Source organism: Bradysia coprophila, unplaced genomic scaffold (genome assembly GCF_014529535.1).
Source record: "Bradysia coprophila strain Holo2 unplaced genomic scaffold, BU_Bcop_v1 contig_350, whole genome shotgun sequence".
In the NCBI taxonomy this organism is placed as follows: Eukaryota; Metazoa; Arthropoda; class Insecta; order Diptera; family Sciaridae; genus Bradysia; species Bradysia coprophila.
The window spans coordinates 320,199-345,346 of NW_023503608.1; the positions used below are offsets into that span (position 1 = coordinate 320,199).

Below are 25,148 nucleotides of genomic sequence, written 5' to 3' on the forward strand. Positions count from 1 at the left end.
TGAGCAAAAAATCTTCGGTACCTATCTTTTCGATGAGTGTAGAATTTCCAAAAAATGAATTCCAGAAAAATGAAAAAAAATAACGAAAAATCGGAGGAAGTGCACATGTAATGGACTATTTTCGTGTGGGGTAAATTGCTTTGTAATGGTCAACTTTCGCATGGGACAGGTAGTAAAATATTAAAAAAAAGACCTGACTTATAAACATTGCTAAACAAGAAAATACTGTTACTGATGAGAAAAGATCTGCTTTCCTAAAAATAAATTGAATATAAAGTATTCAATTTTAGAACTTCTCTTTAATCCTAATGAAATTTCGTGCTACGTATGTTTTGCCCCGAGCAAATCTAGGGGTACTCCACTAGTGACAAATACAAAGAAATCAGTTTAGAGAATCTATTTTGCATCTTTTATCTGACTTTTCAGCACTATTTCGTCTTCATTGTTTACTTTATTTCTGTGGTCCACATGATGAGATGCATAATAAGTCAAGGCAACCGTACCGCATCTCATCGTGAATGTCCCTCTAAATTGACATAAGCCGATGACCCACTAATGACGTTAGAGGAAAAAATTCACCAGCGATAAGACTTTGGAATAAGTTTTTTTCACGTATGGATCACATCATTGAATCCGATTGAAAAACCAATTACTTCGCCGGATTCCAGAAATCATTAACTACAAACAACTGTCAGTTTGTTTGACCAAAATCCGTCGAATTGAAATTTAATTATTTTTTCTGCTGTCAAAGTTACGCTACGCGGTTTATACGCATACTTATACTCGATTATACTGGATAGTATATCGAGTATTGAAAGGAATTCCCCTGCTGCATTCTTTTATACCTCCAAATATATCGGTCAGAGTTCACACGTACCTTTTAGTATGGTGACGTTGTTTCTGATTAGTATTTTAATTGCATTCGACACTATGTTATTTATTGGGAAATTTATAGTTGCATTGATCAACTCTCAACACAATACTTTTCAGAAATTAATATTTCGTACGTAGCAACCACATGTTCGGCCATTAATTCGAATCTTAAAATAAATTTTTAGAAAAATCGTTTGATATATCACACAGCAATAAATTTAAATCGTTGCTCTCATTACCTACCTATAAAACAGAACAAAATTGATCGGCGTGTCAGTATATTAATGATAGTCTTGCGAAAACTCGTAACGTAAAGTTGTGACGAGTTGTGAGCTGCGGAGGGAGATTTTTTTTTAAATTGTGGTTTTGGATCAAAATGCATACAAAATGAGTGAAAAAGAGGAAATCAAACTCAAAGAATATTCAGGCATTTTGAGTCTAAGAGAAAAAGAAGAAATTAAAATTGACGAATACTCAGAAACGAGAACAGATGCTAGCATGAAAAATCTAAGTGAAAAAGAGGCAATCAAACACAACTGTAACGAATGCTCAAACTCAGATACTAAGACTGATAATGACAGTATGGAAAATGAGAAAGCACAAATCACACACCATATTAACGGATATGTTAATAAAACATTCGAACTGGACACATCAACTATTTACCAGAAGCATGGTAAACATTACCACGGAACAGCAAGTGATTTCATGGACTTCGATGACTTACTGCTCCATATTGGCGAATTCGGACGTTATCAGAAAATTTTATTTTTACTCATGATACCGTTCGAGACGTTTCTGGTTTTTATTTATTTTACACAAATATTCATTACTCTCGTACCCGAGCATCATTGGTGCTATGTTCCAGAGTTGCAACATCTCAATATTGACGAGAGGTTTGTGTTTATTCGTTTTTTTTTAAGTTTTTCTTCACAACTGACTTTTAAAATCATTTGAAAACTTTCACAAAAGATGTGCACTTCCTTTAGACTTTTCTTTTAAAGCTTAAAAGCTTAATACCTCAAAATACACTGAAAACACAATATAAGAGCTTAAAGCTTCAGAATTTACACTGAAAACACTAGAGAAGAGCTTACAGCTTCATAATTTACACTGAAAACACAAAGTAATTAAAAATGCGTAGGAATTTATTGAGCACAAAATTGTTAGTGGTGAAAGGCTTTTATCGTTTGAATGTCGGAGGAATGCAATATTACTAGAATAACTGTCATGTTTATTCTTTGATTAAGATTTACTATCTGATGCAAAATCTGCAAAATCGATGCAGAGGAACTTAAATTTAATTGTCGATATCGTGAACAGCCGTAAAAGATTAACGTAGAGTTCATAGAAGGTCCTACTCAAGTGGGAAAAACACGGTAAAATATAAATATTCTGGCGCTGATTGATTAAAAACTAAAAACGTTCACCGGCCACTGAAACTGGTATTTCCATGACAGATACTTCGATCTTACCCTCATACCTCCTATCTTACCCTTTTCGAACACTTTTCAATGAAAATCAAATTATGATTATGACTGTAACGAGTTATCAACAGCAAGGTACATTAATAATAAGTAATGCAATTAGAAGTTGTAAACGAATAGAAGTTGCTCAACCATCTGCTAGTACTACATGGTATTGTTGATTTTACTGAAGTGATTTGTTCCGGTGACGTTGTTGTCGATAAGTGCAATCGACATTACATTATTTATACACATAATGCCACTAAAATAGTAAAATTGATAAAGTCAAATAATTATCTCCCAACACATTTACTTACGAAAAATAAATATTTTTCTAGTAGCTTCGCATCAGCATCGTTTAAATCTTTAAATTGAATCGGAACCTTATATACGATTTAACAGCTGCACGTGAGACCCGTCCGAAATAACACACTAGAACTGTAAAGGATTTACTTTTTACAAAAGTCACAGAAAACACACCAAAAATGACATCTTTTTGACGTTTTTTTTTGTTTCTTTTTTGTACTTTCACTAACCGCTAAATATATACTCATTTTCAAGACTTAGTTTCAGAACTTTTCAACATTAATTAATCATAGGTCTGCATCAAATTGACTGGATGTTTCCTTGCATTTTCGACAGACATTTCCGATCCAACGAACTGACCACACTGTTTCGTATGAGTCTAAAAACGTTTCTTGATAAATAAATTAAGTAGCAAAAAGTTTGAATTGTAGAGTTGTGAGTATAACGACAGCTTTTTCATTACGTTTAAAACAAATCCAAATTGCACATCGTGTCAGTATTAACTAAACTTTGGTCTTGTGCAAATTCATAACGCAAAGTGTTCTGAAAACGTCTGAAACTGTTATGCAATTCTATACAAAACCGGATTACAATGCAGTGGTCATTAACATTTTCTTATAATAATTGAGACTACTGTCTGATATTTAATGCAATTAAAAGTGAACTTAATAAAATGACTGAGAGTAGAACTGATGCCAGTAGTGAAAATCTTAGCGAAAATAAAGAAACAAAACATCAAGGAATCGAATTCGTTAATAAGGCATTCGAGTTGGACACATCAGTTACTCAACACCAGACAAATGAGAAAAATGACCACAAGAGAGCAAATGATTTCATGGACTTCGATGACCTGCTGCCGCATATCGGGGAATTCGGACGTTACCAGAAAATGTTATTTCTGCTAATGATACCTTACGCATGGTTTCTGGTTTTTGTTTATTTCGGACAAATATTCATTACTATCGTGCCTGAACATCATTGGTGCAATGTTCCAGAATTGCAACATCTCAGTGTTGATGAAAGGTTCGTTCCTTCGGTTAACTACAAAAATTTTAGTTGAAAGTATTCCTAAACTTTGCCGGGCTTTTTCATAGTGAAATTATTTCAAAAATTGAGATAGATCTGTTTTTCGCTTCTTAGTTTGTGTGGCTATTACGTCTGTAACAACAACAGACTCCACGGTAAAAAAAAATCATCTCTTTGTCTTAATTTATAGTATTTCTTGTCTATTTTGCTACAATCCAGTATCAACAGAAATCCCACATTCCTAAAAAAAATAATTAATCATGCGAAAGGCTGTGCATAATATTCCTACCCCTGCCCATCTTCTCATGTAAAAACAAAAATTACCATTTGACCCAAATATAATACGGTCATATACGCACAGCAATGTACAGCAAATCAATAAATTGTCTCGTCATGATTATTACCGCAATCACAAAATATTAATTAAACATATTACTAGTAAACGAGCGAACTTTTTTTTTTGTGATTATTTAGCACTTGAAGAGCTAGAAAATTGCTTGAAGCGCCTATGAAAAGAAAGTGGAAAATGTATAATTTCAAATATTTGTGTTTGTAGAACTGGATATGATATTACCGATATTACGTTGTTATAATAGTAAATATTGCGTTCAATCAATTCACGTCATCGTAATACGCTTATCCGTAATTCAATTGTAAATCTAATATGTTAATGTGCATAACAGTGACGCCAATATAATAGCATTTCCCATCCATTCATGCTTGTAGTGCTTGTGGAAATATTCATGGAATCATCTTTTACTTAACAGAAAGTGGTAAAGTTTGTGTTACTTCATGACTGCAAAATTTTACTGCTAGTATTTGTGTGCAGTACGTTACATTTCAAAGTAGGAAATGGCTTCATGTGTGATTATTGAACTCTCATTCGACTCGGATCAACAAATTTCACACAAGAAACACTATTTTCATTTCTGTCATAGATATGTAATGTACTATTTCGTAACTTCTGCACCTGTAGCAACCTGCTTATTAACCACTTGTTAAAAGTTAATTTTTTAGTTACAATTAGAGGTATCCTATCAATACAAAATGCTTCATGCTGTAACATCATTACAAATTTCTTACTAAAATTTTTTTTTTGAAAGCTTCATGAATGCTTAATAAAGTTGATTGCTATGCTATTTGACATAGCGAGCAAATTGAAATGTTTTCTCCGAATTATGTCATCAACATTACCATTGATCATGAAATAAATACGACTGCGACGTTAGCTTACTATCATTTCGGTAATATGGCAAAGGTTATCAGAAGTTTACGTTAATAAAAAAAAAAAAAAAATGGTCAGCCAATGTACTCTTTGCTTCATACACAATATGCATCGACTCTAGAGCTGTATGGATATGAATGTCGGTAATAAAAACCAAAGCACAAAAAAGAAAGTTATCGCGCTAAGCAAGAGGAATAGTAATTTATGCAACAAGTTGCGAAAAATGGTTGTTTTTACTGTATGTTGAACACAACGTTTTATGCAATTTCGTCGCGAAACGTTTTCAGTTCTCGACATTGTTTTCACTTTATTTGTAATAAACACAAAGAGTTTGAGTTACTAATCCTCCCCATGTAAAAGCATCAAACGACTACAAAAATTGACAGTGAGTACTGCATTATAAAATGTTGAAGTAACAGATTCTGAATCCATCTGTGACGGACTCGACATTTATAAATTACTACGTAAGCTTAACTTTGCAAGAACTGCTGGGTTGTCGAGAGTTATTTCGATTTTACCTTTTACTTAGAAGCTATAATTAAAATGGTTTTTCTATAACAACTGTTGGTAAAAATTTACAAACTGACCTGACATCACTTGTGTTATTCACTTATTCATTGTTATTATAGTGAACTAATTAACGAGGTTCTAATTCCATGCACCATTTATAACAATATTTGTCATATGGAACTTCAAGGCTGTAATTAGTAAAGGTGTTCCCCTAGTTTTCGCATAGCTTGTCTAATTATGACCGCAAATATTATTGATTGCATTCGTAATAAACAAATGATGTGAACCAGTTAATTGGGAATAAGAACAGCACTCTGATTGCACAGCCGCAATTCATTACGCAACGCCATTGGACGTTGCTTTGTTTTTGTTTACTTATTTTTCGATCTAGGTGTGCAAACATTGTACAAATAGAAATATTACTCACCCGATCCAAGTTAAATTTAATCCTCGTATGGAGTAGCTGAATTTGTTGTTTGTAACAAGGTTAGAAGTGAGGATGTTCACAACTTCTTCGTAAAGTTTTCGTAGATCAATTTTCTGAGATTGATGCATATATTCTAAGGTAAAAACCTCATTGGAAAATTGGCTTGTCCTGAGAAATTATCAGACCACTTTGTCTGACAATGAAAGCTTTTAACTTTTAACAGATGACTATGCCTTAATGAGCTTCGACTAAGTCCTCCCCAAATACTTGAATACTAACTAGAACTTATGAAGTAAACGATTTAGTATCACACCGATGAGAGTCTTCAGATTCCAGGAAGTATTCAAGAAAGATTCAATAGTTCCGAGAATGATCTACATTATTGCAATAAAAATTGACGAATTTCTGACAAAATTTTCGTAACCTTTTATAAACGGCAACCGTATCACAATGTTATCGTTGAATCTGTTACTTATAACACAGTCTCGCCAAGTGTTTGATGAACTGGTCTCTTACATCATTTGATTGATATTATGTTCAGTTATATAAGAGAACACTAGCCTGTGCTAAACATTCATTTTATCCATCGTCATTGATAACAAATGAATATAGCCGTTCCCAAAATTTTAACTTCTTTCTTCTTACACTCGCGGAATTTTGAAAACCGACACATTTTGTATTTCGTCGTTTAGTGGTTTTTTGTGAATTTTACATGTAATTTTATATGGAGAAATGAGAAACTCAAGTAAAACACAGAAACATAAAATGTGTCGGTTTTCAAAATTCCGTGTGTGTATGATGGTAATGATTATTTTATTCACCCAACAAGAGTGGCACTGGCAATACCGCTGACAAATGATGGCAGAAGTAAATGCTCCATGTATGCCGTCAATTTTACGAACATTCTACTACAAAATGAAACAAATAAAGGAGATTGGCCGGTAAAACCATGTGTCCATGGCTGGGAATACAACCGAACGGAAATTCCATATGCAACAATTTCATCTGATGTATGTATGTGTGCCGGGCATAGTGCCCACTATGTAAGAACATTGTTATTTACGAATCCAACTTAACGAATTACAGTTGAATTGGGTGTGTGACAATGCTACTTTACCCACAATAGCTCAGTCCGTCTTTTTCGTTGGAGCGATTGTGGGAGGTCTTATATTCGGTAGGATTGCAGACCGTTATGGAAGAGTACCATCGCTGATGGCAGCGAATATAGTTGGCGCTGTTGGTGGTATAGCTACAGCATTTACAAACGATTTTTGGTCATTTACAATTTGCCGATTTTTTGTCGGTTTTGCCTTTGATAATTGCTTTATGATAATGTACATACTGGGTAAGTGAGCAATGTAGAGTAATTCAATAGCAATAGGGAATGGTATTTTAAATAATGGTATTTTGTTTGTAGTATTGGAATACGTCGGTCCACGCTATAGAACATTCATAGCAAATATGTCGATTGCACTGTTTTTCGGAACCATGGCATGTCTCATTCCGTGGATTGCGATATACGTGAGCGATTGGAAACGTTTATCAATTTACACGTCGGTTCCATTGCTTTTAGTTCTTCTAACACCTTGGGTCGTACCAGAATCGGCAAGGTGAGCAATAATTTCTATTTGTCGTATCATTATGGTGGCTTAAATCAATTAACAAAGGATCTGATCTTACAGATGGCTCGTTTCGCAGGACAAAATTGATCGAGCCTTGAAGATAATTAAACGTTTTGAACGAATTAATGGCAAATCAGTCGATCCCGCAATTTATGACATTTTTATCGACAGTTGCACAAAAATTCGACTCGAATCAGCTAGCTTGAAACAGTTTTCCGTCTTAGATCTGTTTAGAAAACCCCGTCTACGGAAGATTACAATTTTGTTAATATTGTTTTACATGTCTATATCACTCGTTTTCGATGGATATGTAAGGAATATTGAAACAATGGGATTAGACACGTTTGTTGCCTTTACGATAGCTTCAGGTAAAGCAATTCTGGAATTTTGAATGTGAGAATTTCGCTTTATATATAACTAAAAAAACCTCAGCGACAGAAATGCCATCTGCAATCATCCTAACATTAATATTGGATAGATGGGGTCGGCGCTGGTTAGGCCTAGGAACAATGGTGCTATGTGGTCTTTGCAGTATTATCGCATCGTTTATGCCAGTCGGTAAACTATCAGCTCTATGAAATTCGAAATGAGCACGTAAAAAATGTAGTTTGCCCCTAGGAATATTGACGATAGTGTTCATCATTACCGGTCGTTTCTTTGTTAATTTTTCGTACAACATTGGAATGCAGTATTGTGCTGAAATATTGCCGACTGTTGTTAGAGCACAGGTAACGCAAACGATACTAAATTTGTTGTTTTAGGCATTGATTTTTGTTCTTTGATATTTTGATATCAACGTTTCGAATGTCATTTCTATATTGTAATGAAGGACATTTTCGCACTAGTGCGATAAAGAATTTCGACGTCAAAGTGCTAAAAATCCTATTTCGATATCAAAACTAACAACTTCATCGTACTAGTGCGGTAAAAATGATTTGATCGAAATATAAATTTTTCGGTTTTAACGACTTCGACATCAAAGTACAAGGAATCTGGTTCTATACTGGCATCGAAATGGGGCGTAAAACAACACCGAGAACAGTTAGTTCGATAACTAATAAAGTAAGCGATTTTGTTGATTGGTATTTTCCTCAATTTTTCCGACCCATCAAAGGAAGCAAAAACAAGAAATTTTGATTTTTGTTCGTACGATTCGTAACTATATTGTCATATCAACAGCGATCTACAGATTTTGTATCAAGCACTATGCAAAAATTTAAACAATTGAAGCAATAGATTCAACGATTTCATATGCATCACGAAACGCTTACGAACGAATGGAGCCATCTCTTACATTCACTGAGACTATTTATATTTTTTGTTTGATTCATAGGGAGGCGGATTCATTCATATTATGGGATACGTTGCTACCATTCTGTCTCCAATGATTGTTTATCTGGGCACAATAAATTTAGCTCTGCCACTATGGATACTAGGAATTTTAGGTCTGTTTGGTGGTTCGTTGGCTCTATTTTTACCGGAAACTCTTGGAAAGACCTTACCCCAAACGCTTGACGACGGCAATACATTCGGATTGGATCAAAAGTTTCTCGATATTCCTTGTATTTCAAGGTTTGCACGAGTAATTTTAGTCTAAAATCAATATGCAACTGAAATTTTGTTTTAGGAAAACGGATGTGGATGAGATTCAGTCGCCAATTCCAGAGAAATCTTAGAAAAAACGGGGAAAAACGCTTAGAAATGTAGATGTAGATGGTAACCACAGTGAAAAAATGTAAAATTTTTAGTTGATAAGTTATAAATAAAGGAAATTGTTAAACCAATACACCGAACGTAAGCGCCATCTCTTACCGACTTAAATTAGAGGTGAGTTCAGGTTAATATGGTCTGTGGTGTTACACAGACTCGAGGCTATTAAAGCCGATTAGTATCCCCTTGACATTGACATCTCTCGAGTATAACTCGATGAAGCGATTCTATGAAGAAAACTTAACTTAAAATATTGAAAAACACGTCATTTCTTGTCTCCGAGCTTTTCAAATCACGTAATGTCTTTCCTATTGAAAATGTTTCTACGTCCATTTCTGACGATAACTTCGGTTTTCCAATTCATAGATTCACAAATTAGCATAACAATTCAGTGTGTTCTACTTACGGGATAAATTGGTGGGATATTTTCTGAATCCCTATCTTCATTTTGAACTTACCGCCAATATGAAAAACATCGAATGTCAAAGACTTTTTTATGTTTCGCTTGAAGGTTGGTAAACTTGGATCGAATAATAGAAAAATGTCACTGCCATCTGTAGCCATTGATGTACAAGTTTTGATTAACGTCACATTAGTTCGGAGTTTTTAATGGCCGCAAGTATAATGCAAGTGTAAAATTGTATCAATTAAAATCGAAAATAATTAATTGCGTTATGATTAAAATAGTTCGGTGAAAGTGTATTTGTAATCAGTGATCTTGTGCTTATCGAAAATGTACTATTCGGTAGATAAGAGTCAATCCGGAGCTGGAGATAATTCGTCCCAAACAAAAACTAATGTTAGCAGAGAAGGTGAGTTGACAATTGACATTTTTCTCTTCCTTGAACACACACTTTCGTGCATATTAAAGAAGAAAAAAAAATATTTATATTTTCAATCATAGTTTCAATCAGCTCTAAAGCATTCCCTTTCTTTGTTCGATACATTGTAAGGAGTCAATCGTATAGCATTCAGGCACTACATGTTCTTAATTGTGTCGAAGACTTTGATTTGTTTTCAATGTTTTTCTCTTTCATTTTTTTTTTGTATGAACAAAAATAATGACTGGTTTTAGTGTCAACACGAACCACACGAACTTAAAAAGCTGATTCGAAGAGTTAACAAAAATTGATAAAAATTTCGTTGCCTAATGTTGTCTAATCAATTTTGATTGAATGGTTCATTCGAATAGATTTAAATTTTTCCAATTTTTGTTGCACAAACAACAGACTCATGGACGAATTAACGTCATCAAAATGTAACATTCTCTGTTCAATATTTGATTGAACTTAATAGCGAAATTATTTAACATTGTGACTTAGTGTGGCCATTCATCTCTCTTCGGAGTGTTAATAATATACTAGTTCGATGTGGTGTGGGATGGTTAAAATGACGTGTTTTTCTTGCGAAATTATCCACCTTGTCCTTTGTTGTCGATTTTATTTTGGTTTTGGTTCGAAATATTGAAAGTTGTCTTCTGTGAAGTGGTTAACTTGAAATTTCCATTGGTACTCAATGCAAATTGAGCATCTGAGCTGTTTGATGTTGAACGAAAACCACTTTTACTGTGATTTCCTTCAAGCTGAAGAACACGTTGAGCTTACCTGTGCGGGTTCTACCAACACAGTATCACTTTAAAAGTCTTAATTAAGTTGCTTTTCTAATTGCATACAGTAAGCTGTAAGTTTGATTTAATAAAAAAAAAAAAGTTTAAAGTTTGAAGTGACTTGAAATTGTTCCAACTTATATGTACCCACAGTAAGTGGTTCTTTGATTACATATTTACCATTTACAGATTTGATGCCTCTTTGAGTCTCGCACATTTAGTGTACACACAACTTTCGTGGAATGTTTAATTTAATTGCAATCGTTGTTATTATATCAATACATTCGAAATTTCCGACAAAATGCATCCGTAATTGTCTGTCGGAACTTTTTATGTTCAACGATAGTTTTAAAATGAAATGTAAAATTGAAACGTAAATATTGAGTTAATGCCACGAAAAACAAAAACATCAAGTCGGTGAACAAACTGTGTTGTTAACAGTTAAACATGGCACTACGCGTTAAAATCAATTAACCAGAATAATGTAAATCATTGACGGCGGTATTTGAATTTGTACAATCGTAAAGCCTATTCCATTAAACACCAATGCCAATTATAGGTAATGTTCAATAAATTGTTAAACCATCAATGGAAATGAAAGGTGTGCAAGGTGAAACAACCTGTCAGAATTTTGAGGGAATGAGTTGGATGTTCTTATAGGGGTCATTCATAAATGTGGTACTATCTAGGGGAAATATGGGTCTGACAAAGACAACAGTTTCCCCCTACGAGGGGAATAGCATTAAAATCATTTTTTTATTGCGTATTTTGTTAATAAACCCTACTGCTGGAATCGCACTCACTCGATTTAATAATTAGCACTCCGTTTTGTCTCCGGTTTTACTCCATTTGCGTGACAGCTGTCAGTAAACATAGGAAAGAATGGAGCTCGATTATATTTTAGTTTCGTTTCTCTCTTAAAAATTTTGATTAACCAGCTTTTGTTTAACTGAAAACGCATGAGCTAGTATTTAAGCGGCGTGATACCAGCTTTACAACTTACAGATACAGTATACTCGTTGGTCGAGTTGGACAGGCACTGGATTTATAAACCAGAGGTTGCTAGTTCAAGCCCAGCTGTGGACATTATGAGCAAAAATGCTTTCACTTCAGATTTTGATGTCTAGTAGATATGTTTCACTAAATAAAAATTAAAAAATTTGTTGGTTTTACCAGGGCCTATTTTGAGGAATTTAATTACCAAAATTACCAAAAATTACCAAAATTACTAAAATTACCAAACATTACTAGAAATTACCAAAATTCCTAAAAATTACCAAAAATTACCGAAAAAAATCCCTAAAATAGGCCTTGGGTTTTACCAGAGTTCACAGGAACTCATAATTCTCATACTTACAGATACAGTTCCACACTTAGAGACTTGTTTGGTTTTTGTGGGGACATTTTTTACTTTGGAAACTAATTCTGCATTTCGGCTCAAAAACCTTATCAGCTTCGTACAAAGCAATTCCTTCAACCCAATCCAAAAACTACGGTTACCTATAAATCGTACATTACAATGCATTTTTACATTCATACGATTCTATAGCGTATGTACTGCATAGAACATATGTGGCCGAGCTACTAAACAGTTTATGGGCAAATGTTGTGTCCCTGGACATTTATTACTATAAAATTGTAAAACACAATTATTATCACCGCACAAAAGAAAACGTTTCTTTGTGTATACAGAATATATCGTGAGTCGCATGTAATGCCTTTTTCCGAATCGTGGCTGCAGCAAGTGATAAAAATATTACTATGTTTTGTAATGGTGTCATCCATTATGTTGAGGATAACACATAACTGAAAATCATTTATTACGTAATGTCGTAAGACCGAAGACACACATAATAACGAGTTGTGTTTACGAAGTTTGTTATTTACTTTTCAAATTGAAAAGAATAATCACAAGAACATAAAAATGAAGCACGAAGTCCGCGCAACACACATTCATCTTCTTAAAAATGTGTTTACTGTTCCGACGAGTTTCTCTTCTTAAAATTCAGTTTTACACCCAAACTCAGTATTTTTTTCACTGATTAGATCAGCCATAAATCAAATTGTATATATCTCTAGACTCCACACACTGTTGGTCTGCTTAAATGGAAGTGCTTTCGAATTGCTTCAAGAGAAACAAAAAAATTGTCTAAAAATAGTTTTAATTAAAAGTCAATTATCGCATGAACTAAGTGATTTTTTCAATGTTCAGATGTTCACGGTGTTTGCATTATGGAACCGTCCGAATATGGAAACTAAATTCTTCTTCGTCTGTGCTGGCTCTCTCACAATGAATGAAAACTATTTTCGCAAACGATAATTCTGGTAACATTGAAACAATATTTTGTATTGTATTGTTTCTGTTACAATACGACAAAAGATCTGCTTTCACGTCTCAATCAATTTTCAACATGGAACATAATAATCATTGACATAATACCATCCACTTGCAATTCATTTTATTTATATATTGCATCCCATAGTTTAATTATTAAATATTCAAATGTCTACACCGCACACGTGTGACGGCTGTGTGCACCATATTAACGGTACTCGCTCATATTTACAACTCTCAACATTACTTTATTTGTCGATTTAAATTCATGTATCTATTTTCCCAAAGAGAAATGTTTAAGGGTTGGTTTTTCCACTGAAGGGTGCATCGGATGCTGTATGTGTGTATGTATATATATGTATACAGTTATACGTTACACTTTAGCATTATTACATTTTTGCATTACGTGGAATATGTGTGGATATGATGTGGGGATGATAGGTTTGCGGTAGTTTCGTCTCGAGTTTTGGTCCTTGTATTTTATGTATGTTTGGGGTGCGCAAATAATATTACGCTCTTCGATATGTTTTTGTCCTATTTTGTGTTGTGCTTTTTCATATAAAAAAAAGTTCGACAGAAATGTTTTCGTACAATAATGCACCATGATCAGATCAGACGGGGCAGAAATTAGGGGGTGGTTTTTTTTTCTTTCTCTCGTTTGGTTGTAGCATATTTCAACCTCACATTTGTATCTTTGTTCGACTGTGATATTTACCACATTTAAATTACGACAAAAAAGCAATAAACTAAGACCACATATGCGGAAAATTCATTTTCTAATACTTTAAAATTTATGTATTTGTGTGAAATGAGTTTTGTCTGATTGTGTGCGGTGTATTTTGTGCTGTTTCGGAGGGAATGGGAATTGAGTTGAAGTATGATTTATATTGAACGTTTATGAAGATTGAAGATGCCATCGTAAATAACTTTGGTCTTAAGTCGGTTTTAAATACATTTCCATGACAATTAATTAGAAACTTTGTGCTCGGCGAAATGCGATGAGAAAATGTGTAATGCGCCCGTATTTAAATGCAGGAAAACATTTGGATTAGACAAAATGTTTTGATTGAATTTAAGGGGATTTACAGGTGTTTTCTATATTCGACATTATTTATGCTTATGTTCATATCATGGAGGAATAAACGATATGAGGGATTAATTAGACAGTTAGTGAGTTAGTTATAGTAAATTGAAATTAATTTCGCTTGCGATGAATCATATTTGATTCCAGAAAACTGATTCAACTTTTTCGATATATTCAGTAAAGAGTTCGTCGGTTCGACATTGAAATCTCAGACGTATTTTTATTAACTCTATCTGCTGGCGCGAATAACTTGAAAATTGTTTTAGAGACTTTTAGAATTTCAGCATACCTTATTATACTATGAAATAGTTTGAAAATTTCTTGCAGATTCTTTCTATAATTAATAATTCTGATAGGTCTGTGTTCTGGTGTTGTTCGCTTATTATATTGTCAGTCGTTATTTCAAGTAGAAAAATTGACCGGTAATGTGTAGAGAAAACTCCTGTTTACACTTTGTTTCGTGCTCGGGTGAAACTTGTTTAAAAGTTTTTCAGAAGTCCTTTATTGTCTGAATATTTTCGTCAACATCATTTTCCAACATTCTCTGAATTTAATAAAATTTTCTTAGAAAATTTGTTCTAGAATTTGACAAGAATATTTTCTCAAAAATGGCAGGGCCAGTGACATTTAAAATACGAAAAAATCGAGCAATGCAAGACACGTGCGTGTATGCATACCATGCGATTTATGCTTGCATGTGCTAATATATTGGAAACCTGCAAGCAAAATAGCACTATTTGCAGTCATAACACATTTTTCCATTATTTTGGCTGCATGATTATAATGCTAATGGCCTTGATCTTCCATGCCTGTACAAATAGTGTTAATTATGGTACACCAACATTTCGTTATTGCATAAAAATTAATTATCATTGGAAATGGAATTGTACAAAACGAATAATTTGGTTCATTATCACGAAACTGTTCTGCTGCATTGTGTAATGAGACACTTTGAATATATTCATGTTATTCAAATTTTCATAGGAAATCGGTTTGTTGGATGTGATTACATTAGATATTAGATTACGAGATCCATTTTGAAATGAAATAAACACCCAGTTGTTTTCATGACGATTTTTTGCTTTCTTTGTTTATCGAGTTAATAAAAGTGTATCGATTGGTACAGTTGAGCGTTGATATCAAATTTTGAATATCAAATTATGAATTATGATTAATTCAATTGCATTCATTATCGTCTTTCTTGTACGTATGTGAATGAAATTTGAATTTTTAAGCATTTTGATAAAGTAGGTCGCATCATAGAGGAAATTGCCTAATCATTCCGCAATAAAAATTAGAATCAAATCATTTATGCCGAAATTTGAATTTTTGGATCATGTTGCTTACGTAATTATTCGCAGTCATTGAAATTGGGATCTCCTAGATGCAAAATATTTACACAAGTGTCCGAACGTCTTTAAGTAGGAAATAGGAAACGTTCGCAAGCGTCTGAATTTTCAGTCATATAACGACGACTGATTGGCAGGTGCGTCGGTGAATAGTCTCATCGGCTTTAAAGACAGAAAAAAAAAACATGAAAAATGGGGAAAGAAAACAGCAATCAAATCTGACTCATGAACAAAGGCAGGTTGTTTAAATAAATTTACCGCTCGTCATAATTTATCCGATTTTTTTTTTAATTTACATATTCACTTTTGGAAGCAGCATGTTGAATCGAATTAAATTTTAATGAAGTCGGAAAAATTATTATTCAACCGCCAGCAATTTTCATTTAATTTTATTCGTTTTACTGAGCCTGTGTATCATGTTGTAAATTAGTAAAAAAAATTAAAACGTAAAATTTTATCCACACACAACACATTATTTTGACTCCCGGTGCCTTTAATTAACTTTCTAATTCAATTTTTGTCGGCCATCATTATATGGGCTGTTATAGCGAGTGAGTTGAGTGAGCAGGTTGATGTCGAAGGCTTCTGAGAGATAAACCAAATTGAACATGCTTCAGTAACGATACATTGCGGACTAACACGCTATACCTTCTCTTCAGCTACTCGACGGTCCACGGAGGCTCAAGTAATTGTTATACTTTTAGGAGTGTACCATCTCTAACGAATTGGATTCAAATTTTCATACTGACCCTTCAACAAAAATTTTATTTTCTAATTTCAGTCTTAATGTGGACCTCTAGCCCTCTTGCATTCTAGCCTCGTTAGTTTCTAAAAGTAAAATTAGTAGAAACCTTGAAAAATGTCACAAGTCTCAATATATTAGTCCAAAAGACTCTGAAATGTATGTAGCCTTCAGCCAGTTGATAGCTTAATCCTCGGTCAATCCTACATTGCACGATACGTTAGCCCTTCTGACAGCTTCTTAATAAGTGAAATTTAATCAATCAAAAAATAAAATCTCTTGTTCCAAGAAACGGGGTTTGCAACCAACAACTTTTCGTTTCGCTTTGTATTTAGCTTGGAACAAAATTTGTACCAGCCATATTTCCTAAAATAGAAACAAGAATCGAAATACTGATCCAATCATTCGTTAGTAAAACTACATTGTAAAGCTATAGGACGAGTACTTTAGATGTGTTTAAAAATACAATAAAATTGTAGACGCTCCTCTCTTCTCCACCTCACATAATCACAGAGATATATACTAAATGTATCAGCATTTTTACAATAAAAAAACCATTTCAAAGCGTCACAACAATAAATGGCCAATTTAATGGAATATCTGATAGACAAACATAATTGTTCGTTGAGATAGCAATGAGCACGAAAAAAAAACAACAACAATTTTGCTGGCACCGATTCAAAACCAATTTTTCAAACTATGTGCCAAATTTTAATGTGATTGTTGGGATTATTGATTTGTCTAGCTGAAAGTAATAACGAATTTGTAATATTGAGGTCAACCAAATTTCAACAGATAAAGTTGCATTTTCATATTTTCCAAGCCAAGCTTATCGTCTATGGTTTATTGTTCGAAATGTTCGATTAATATAAAAATCAATTCTGTATGGTGTTTCGAATCGGATTTTGCTGTGTTAGCTGGTAGTACACACACGTATATATCATATTGAAATGTTTATTTTGAGCTCTCTAGTGTTCCAATTTTCGATATTTAATATTTCATCTCAATGATTCGGTTGAAAAACTGTGCTCTTGCAATTTTCATTTGACCTTATTCGATACTAATGAATGTGATTACGTATTATTCCGAACAATAGGTAGAGTCGCAATAGATAGAGACAAGATAAAAGTCATTAATGTTTTGCCGTTCAGAAAGGTGATTATAATCAAGTAGCCAAGTTTATGTGCATGCATCACTATAACAGATTAGCTATCCTTCTCTTTACACTGTTCCCGTCTTTTCATATAACTTAAATTTTCAATAAAATTGAATGGTTTTTCATTTTATATTTATGAAACTAGTGAACGCTTCGAGCTTTTCAGCTTAAACCATTCTTCAAGTCCACAAAGGATACGGCAACGTAAAGTTCCTGCGAACAAAATTGATGCCTCCAAAAGCTCTCACAATAATTTATAAATACTTCTTTACAATCGCAACGACGTTCTCTACGACATTGTAAAAACTGTTTTGAGATGTTATTTCGTTGAGGTCTGGCAGACTCTTTGTAACCTTAAACCTATAAATTATCAAGATTCAATAACTAACGCTTTGACCCGACTGAATCGTTACAAAAATTATCACAAATTTCCTTGATTTTTTCTTTATCTTCTTCTTCTTCTTCTTCTTGATACGAAAAATTTCTGATTCCGGCAGTCAGTTTACAAAAAGCATATCAAAGCCAATAGCCCCATGTGCTTCGTATGGGCCTAAAAAAATGTCTTTTTGACGAAACTGCTTGACTCCATTTCCCCATTTTCACAGAGTAAACCTTTAAAAATACCTTTAACTCAACACCGGATATATAGACAGAAATGCCGCTATTTTCCTTTTCAATTTAAGTTCGGAAATAAACGTTTGTACGGCGGTTTGATATTAAAATTGAAAAATAATTTCATCCCCCTCCCCCTTATCGTTGAAATATCAATTTTGAATTTTATAATAGGAACCTTTGTGTATGTGTATATAAACACACTGTGTGTACCAAGTACAGCTCTCATACGATGAATTTCATTCAAATGGTATTTTCATTTCTATACTATACATACATCATACACATTGGTCTATAATGGGACATTATGACAGAAATATCAAATTGTTTAAAACTTTATTATTTTCAATTCCCTATTGTAGCGTAGGATGTAACCTTTTATCCGATTAAGGAAACGGTATCTGATAACGAATTGTAGAGTTTTTATTGGATATAATTTCGAAATATATAAATCATCTCAATAGCCACCATGTCGTGTATACATATATATCTGTTCACAGATTATCTGAAAGTATTACGACGATAATATGAACGAATATATTTAAATAATGTACACCCCATCCCCGAATAATATAACATTTTTATTGTAATAATTTTTCATTTTTCCTTGTATCGTTGTTGTGTATCTGGGAGAAAAAGAAGGAAAAAAGTCCTCTGAATAAAATGTTTTCCCCTCTTAAGTAATCGTCTATCACACAGTGCTATTTGGGTACATATACATTTAGTCAAATAAAATCAGCATTCATGCGGGGATTTTGAATGTTACATTTATACACATTATATGCCTTGTGAAAACAACTTACGATTAAAATAGGTACAGCTGAGAAGAGAACGAGTAAATTTTTCATCTGCTGGATTATGAATGTAAACACTCCTACCCCTCTGCCTATCGAAATTATGTATTGAAATAAAAAAAGAGAAAAGAAAATTTATTCCTAAACGAGATTCTTCAGTTCATAAATACGTACGGGCAAATTTAAAACCATTTCTTTAAAGGGAATTTCGCATTATTTTTTCCATTCAATGTCACATTGGTTGTCAACGTTTTTAGTGTTTCAGTTTTTCGTCACCCCTCTGCGACGAGGGAAAAGCTTATTGGAAAAAGCGCTATTATCAGCAGAAGCATTTTTAAATTTGGTTGAAGTATTGTTTGAAAATTATGAAGGCGCCATTGATGGTTTTCAATGAACTTTTCTCTTTTGTTTATTTTTTATGAGTATATGGTTTCTGAAGAGGTTGCGTTATTGATTTGTTTGTTGTTGTTTTTTTTTTTGTGAGTTAGAAAAAGTTATATGCTTTGAAGCATGGCTTTAAATCATTCAGGTTGATTTTCAAAGCCATATACTTTGAACTGCACTTCAGAATTTTTTTTTGAGAACTGTATTTACCGACAGAGATCACTTTGTATTAAAAAAAGGTCTCTTACGGTCTGCTCTGGCCTATAGAACATAAAAAACTTAGTGTAAAATAGATGTACGATTTTGTGTGATAATTTCATTCGGTTACTCTCTCAAAGTCTTGCATCTCTTTTGCACCAAGTTTTTATGCGTTGTAAAGCAGTACGGGCAGTACTCACGACCATTGTCCACTACATAAATCTACTAACATTAGTTGAAATTGAGACACGGCTTCACTTTAGTCAAGATCCTGAATTTACATCAACTTTTTTATGTCTCGGTATAAGAAGGCAATTTGCTACTAAATTAGAAATGACTTAGAATTCAAAGTATGATCTTATAAAAAATTCATGGTATAGGACATGGCCTATTTCAGAGAATATCAATTCTGAAAAATTCTAAAGAATTTTCCAACATTTAAAAAAAAAGAATTTTTCAGAATTTTCGATCCTGATATAGATCCTGTTCGGACGATACGTAGAGCCGATCTTTAGTTATTCCCCGTTACCTTTCACTTTTTCACTTTTTTTTCTACAGAACCACTGTTTTTACTTAAATTTGTAAAATAAGCTCTGATTGCACCTCTGGAACAACTTCGCCTGTTTTAAAAACCGGTACTCACTACCACTTTCAAGTTTCGTATTTTATTTAGCTCTGTAAAATCTGAATTACGCAAGAAATACTCAGGCTTCTGTGGACGTGAATACCCATACCCACCCATTGAAACCCGTTATTCGTCGGTAAAGTTTTCCTACCTTACTAGGCAAAGTTGTAGGTCTTAAATGATCGATTTCAATCTCATCGTAATCTACGCTTTACGTACATTTGCATTTTAAACGAAATCGCATTATAGATTCTAATTACCTATTACCAGCGCAAAAAATGAATCGAATCAAACCTAAGTTTTCCAACAGAATGACAAAAAGTTTCACTCTCTTTAAAAAGCTTTAGTTACGCCAAGAATTAAGCTGAGATTATGGAAACTGTCAAAATACGACTACATAAATCATCAACTCTCATAAAGTTGGGCTTACATAAGCTTTATATGTTTCGAATATAACTTAAGTCATGAATACAGCATAGCAGTGTGTCACCATATACAACACCATATATGTTGAGATATTAATGTGTGTAAATCATGTGAACATTTTCATTACACCAGTTTATGATACCTAACGAGTAAATGGATATACATAAATAATTTGATAAAATATGCTTGTTGTTATATTGTTGCTGTTGCTATTCATACATAACTCTCTGTAATGACATATGCAAATGTAAACATACACCGAAGTGACTTTTTCCAACATAAATCTACATACGATGTGCATGCAGGATAGCATAACTTTGACTAAAATAAATGTTACAAATTTTATGAAAATTTTAATAATTCACATAATGCGGTAATAGCGTTCTTCTCCTCACTCTCAATCTTTTACTTTCAACTTTTCGAACCGAGGAATTATGATCCAGCCGAATACAATTTAATGTTACAGTCAAATTAAAACAAAATGGACGAACGACCCATTTTCCATCCATCTCTCCCGGGAATGTAGTGAATACACAACACACAGGCCAATTGAATTTTTGATTTTGGGATTTTCAAAGCTTGTAGAATTATGTTGTACACGGAATGTTCCGTGTTTCATCTTCATTCATCACAAAGGTAATGCCACTTTGTTACGAGGAAGAAAGAAAGGGGGATGTCATTTCCATTTTGTGAGGCTGTGTGTCTCGTTTAATGACATAATTCAATTATGATTTTTGGAATGTTGCCGTATTATCCTTGGTAATCACTCAAAAACATCGTCCTAATAGGCTTTGAGTTATGTTCCGTTGGTTGATGAGATGGTACATTTTCTTTGTGCATGGTAACGATATAAACGCTTTAATGGGATGACTATAATACTCAATAAGCTGTAGAGTGGCTAGATTAATTGGGTTCAGAATATGCAATGATGGCAGTTATTAAAATCAATGTAAAATTCTTGGGAAAAGAGCCGTGAGAAATTTTACTACTAGAACTTATGATTGGTGTTAAGGAATTTAAACATTTTGATACCTGACTTATCACTTGACAAAAACTGTACGTCTCGCAAGTGCCAGTAAAACTTAGTTTTATTCGCTAAAAAGTTTTTCACTTTTGATAACAACTTTTTCTCCGGTATATATGTGCTCCCATCCCCGATTTAGTTTCACTTAGTTCAACCAATTTGAAAATTTCACGTCACACATAGGAAACGGTTTCTCGAATTGCATGCCACATTCTACATTCACAGAAAAAGTTCTCGATTTCTCATTTTTCCTGCCTTGCATATGATGTGGTGTTTGTGGAAAAACAGTTTTACAAATCGCTATTTATGCTTGACATCATTTTATTTCTAATCTGTCACACACAAGACGTCTCTCACTCTTAATCATATGCATTATGGTTTAAGATCGACATGAAGATTTTTTTTTCATGCTTTTCGTGGATAGTGTGGGTCGTGTGTATGTCTGTGACGATAAATATATATGTGAAACTAACGAGTTCCATTCAAAAGCAAGTAAAATACCAACATCCCAGTCCAGAATATGTTCGACTGAATTACTGAATTTTAGTTAGATAAATAATTCAGTCGATACATTGTCTACTCGGGGTAATTTTAACAATTTGTGTACGGAGAAACAAAAAAACGAGAAACACATGTTTAATGTTTGTACAGAATTCATATAAAAAACGCATAAATTTGTTTTGCATACGCTAATAAGAGAATATAAATGAGGATTAAAAACATTTTTTTTGTTTGGTGTAATTTCTGCGCTGTGTTCGTGTTTTATGTTGAAGTTGGCCTCATTGCTATGTGTGTTGTTACATAGAACTCTTTTTTTCGTTTGTTTGTTTCACTGAGATCACTGTATGCATACTACCTAGGATACAGAATATAAATCGTCGCGTTTTACACACACAAAACATATGCGGTGATGATGAGTAATTCTAAAGAAATTTTATAGAAAAGCGTTCAGTACAGATAAAAACGATAAAAACTTGAAAGTGTGTTTCTAGTGACCCTTGTGGGAATTTTTGCGCGAATTAGCCTTTTTATGGCTGTTGGTGTTCACTCTCAACAAATCTTTTAGTTTCGAATGTGTGCGGTTGTGTCAGATACGTAGCATTTAATAATGATTAACTTATGATATTTTCAGTATAAAAATAGTATGCTCATTGTATGCTTTGAAAGGATTCACTACATTTATAAATTCAACCTTTTCTCTTTTCTCGTTGGATGCACGTTTTCCTATTCAAAAACAGTTTCCACTACATTTAACAACACTGGACACTCATAGATGTTGTAATGTTTTCGAAAAAACGAGCCATCAGAACAGTCGGAGCGTTTGCTGCGACTGAGCCCCGTACAAACCCGTATATCTATTGCGTACGTGACCCCAGTGCGTCTGTCAACCTACTTTGACCGTAAGCCTATTGCGCCGGTTAATGTAGTTAAAGTAAAATTATTATGGAATGTGTACATCTTAGAAATTGCGCATAGCGCAATTACGAAGCCCCGTACGACGTTCCTTTCAAATAAAACAAAAATTTCAAATAGCCCTAAAATTTTAATTTATTGAGTATAAATACACATAGGGCCTAGCATCGGCCTCAGTCCGAGGATCCAAATTAAATTTTTTTTTCAACTACATTCTATTCGGCCTTTGATTACCTTCCAAATGAAACAAAAAATACGGAAAACGGATGAAATTTGCTCGAGTTATATGTAAAATACACATAGGGCCCTAGTAGCGGCCTTAGTCCGAGGACCCAAATTTAATTTTTTTTCAACAACATTCTATTCGGTGTTCGATTATCTTTCAAATGAAACAAAAATTACAAAAAACGGATGAAATTTACTCGAGTTGTATGTAATATACGCATAGGGCCCTAGTAGCGGCCTTAGTCCGAGGACCCAAATTTAATTTTTTTTCAACAACATTCTATTCGGTGTTCGATTATCTTTCAAATGAAACAAAAATTACGAAAAACGGATGAAATTTACTCGAGTTATATGTAAAATACACATAGGGCCCTAGTAGCGGCCTTAGTCCAAGTACCCAAATTTAATTTTTTTTTCAACAACATTCTATTCGGTGTTCGATTATCTTTCAAATGAAACAAAAATTACGAAAAACGGATGAAATTTACTCGAGTTGTATGTAAAATACGCATAGGGCCCTAGTAGCGGCCTTAGTCCGAGGACCCAAATTTAATTTTTTTTTCAACAACATTCTATTCGGCTTTTGATTACCTTCCAAATGAAACAAAAATTACGAAAAACGGATGAAATTTGCTCGAGTTATATGTAAAATACAGTCGAGGAAATTTAGTTTTCGGGTTTTCCAAAGGTATTAATCTTATTTAACCCACACTTTATCCCACAACAATGGAATCCACAAATTTAAATTTAGTTAACTCAGCGGTCGCAATGACGGCGCTGCCGTCACGATTTCAAAATGTGATATAGGGTGGATAAACTAAATTTTGGTTTTGGTTACATTTTCTCTTGGTTTTTAATTATTACATCAGGCTTCTAAATTAAGAGTACCTTTATGCAATATAAACCGTTTGAGTTTGAAAAAAGATGTTTTGTATCAGTGAACGATATAGGAAAGCGTTCAGGACGTCTCAACATACAAAAGAACGTAAAATATAATTGTACATTTAGCCACCCTACGTCCGTCATCGCTTCTATTGTCTTCAAAAACATATTGTGTGCTTGTCATGATATGTATCAGACGTTTGTTTATTTATGTGTCTCATCTAAAATGCTGGCCAGCAAAATTTTGATCATTAAATTCAACTGCCAAATTGATCTAAATGTTAAAATAATTGTGAATAATAGTGAAGTTAATGTGGTTTTGTTTTCTCTTCATAAAGGAATTTGCATCAGTTCGATGTAAAGTGCGGAGCACCATTAGAAAAAAAACTTGTCGCTGAAGAATGATCAAAAAGTTGCTGGACGCAATAGCTTCAACTAATGCTTTGCAGGATATAGAATCAAAATTAGAGAAACACCATTTGAAATCTTCATCATCATCATTTCAACTAAAGGTTTTTTTTAACGAAACGGAAGTTCGCTCGCAGATTCGGATCGGAACATCTCATTCGTTTTCGCTAAAGCTCGTAGCCGTCATTAATCATGATTCCCATGAAGAATCGCCTAAGATAAAAAATTGGCAAGGGATGAAGAAACGCCGGCAAAAACAAAGAATGATAAATTTGTCTTTGTTGCGTTTCTTCACACTTTGGCGATTCTTCGTGGTGATTAAACAAATCCTTTGAAATTTATCCTTTTACGAAATTTATCTAAAAGGCGTTATTTGTTCGAAGCTAGTGAATCTATCCTTTTATAAAAGTTACGAAATGCTGCCTGGTTCGATCCTAAGGAAACTCTTATTTTACGTCAGGTAACGGCATCTTGTTCGATCCTAGGGAATTCATACTTTAACGAATGATCCCGAGGACACTATCATTTTACGAAAGATAATGTAGAGACATTTCAAAAACGTATTTTTACACTTTGGCGTTTCCTCACACTCTGGCGATTTTTCTCTTCTTCTCTTCACACTCTATCGATTTTTCTTGGCAATTCATCATTATGGTTGATTTGTTAAATCAACAAGAAAAATCGCCATAATGTGAAGAAAAACCAAGAAATATCGCCAAA

At 33.6% G+C, this 25,148-nt stretch overlaps 2 protein-coding genes across 3 annotated transcripts in view; both read left to right on the forward strand.

Moving 5' to 3' along the window:
* The first annotated feature begins 1,266 nt into the window (after positions 1–1,266).
* LOC119079919 (carcinine transporter-like) lies at positions 1,267–9,253 on the forward strand. 2 transcript variants are annotated; one of them, XM_037188012.1, is made up of 9 exons: positions 1,267–1,769; positions 6,663–6,843; positions 6,920–7,178; positions 7,251–7,443; positions 7,516–7,823; positions 7,888–8,013; positions 8,074–8,183; positions 8,789–9,027; positions 9,083–9,253. In XM_037188012.1, the coding sequence occupies exons 1-9, from the start codon at positions 1,372–1,374 to the stop codon at positions 9,129–9,131; spliced, it is 1,863 nt and encodes a 620-aa protein (XP_037043907.1). In that variant the 5' UTR covers positions 1,267–1,371; the 3' UTR covers positions 9,132–9,253. The 2 variants fall into 2 exon arrangements, with proteins under 2 accessions (XP_037043907.1, XP_037043908.1); XM_037188013.1 differs by lacking the exon at positions 1,267–1,769 and adding an exon at positions 3,099–3,668.
* Positions 9,254–9,726: 473 nt separating this feature from the next.
* Positions 9,727–25,148, forward strand: part of LOC119079921 (cyclin-dependent kinase 14) — a 109,910-nt gene continuing 94,488 nt past the window's right edge. The window contains exon 1 of the mRNA XM_037188016.1: positions 9,727–9,977. Coding sequence (XP_037043911.1) covers positions 9,899–9,977 — 79 coding nt within the window. The 5' untranslated portion in view covers positions 9,727–9,898. The remainder of the gene's footprint in view (positions 9,978–25,148) is intronic.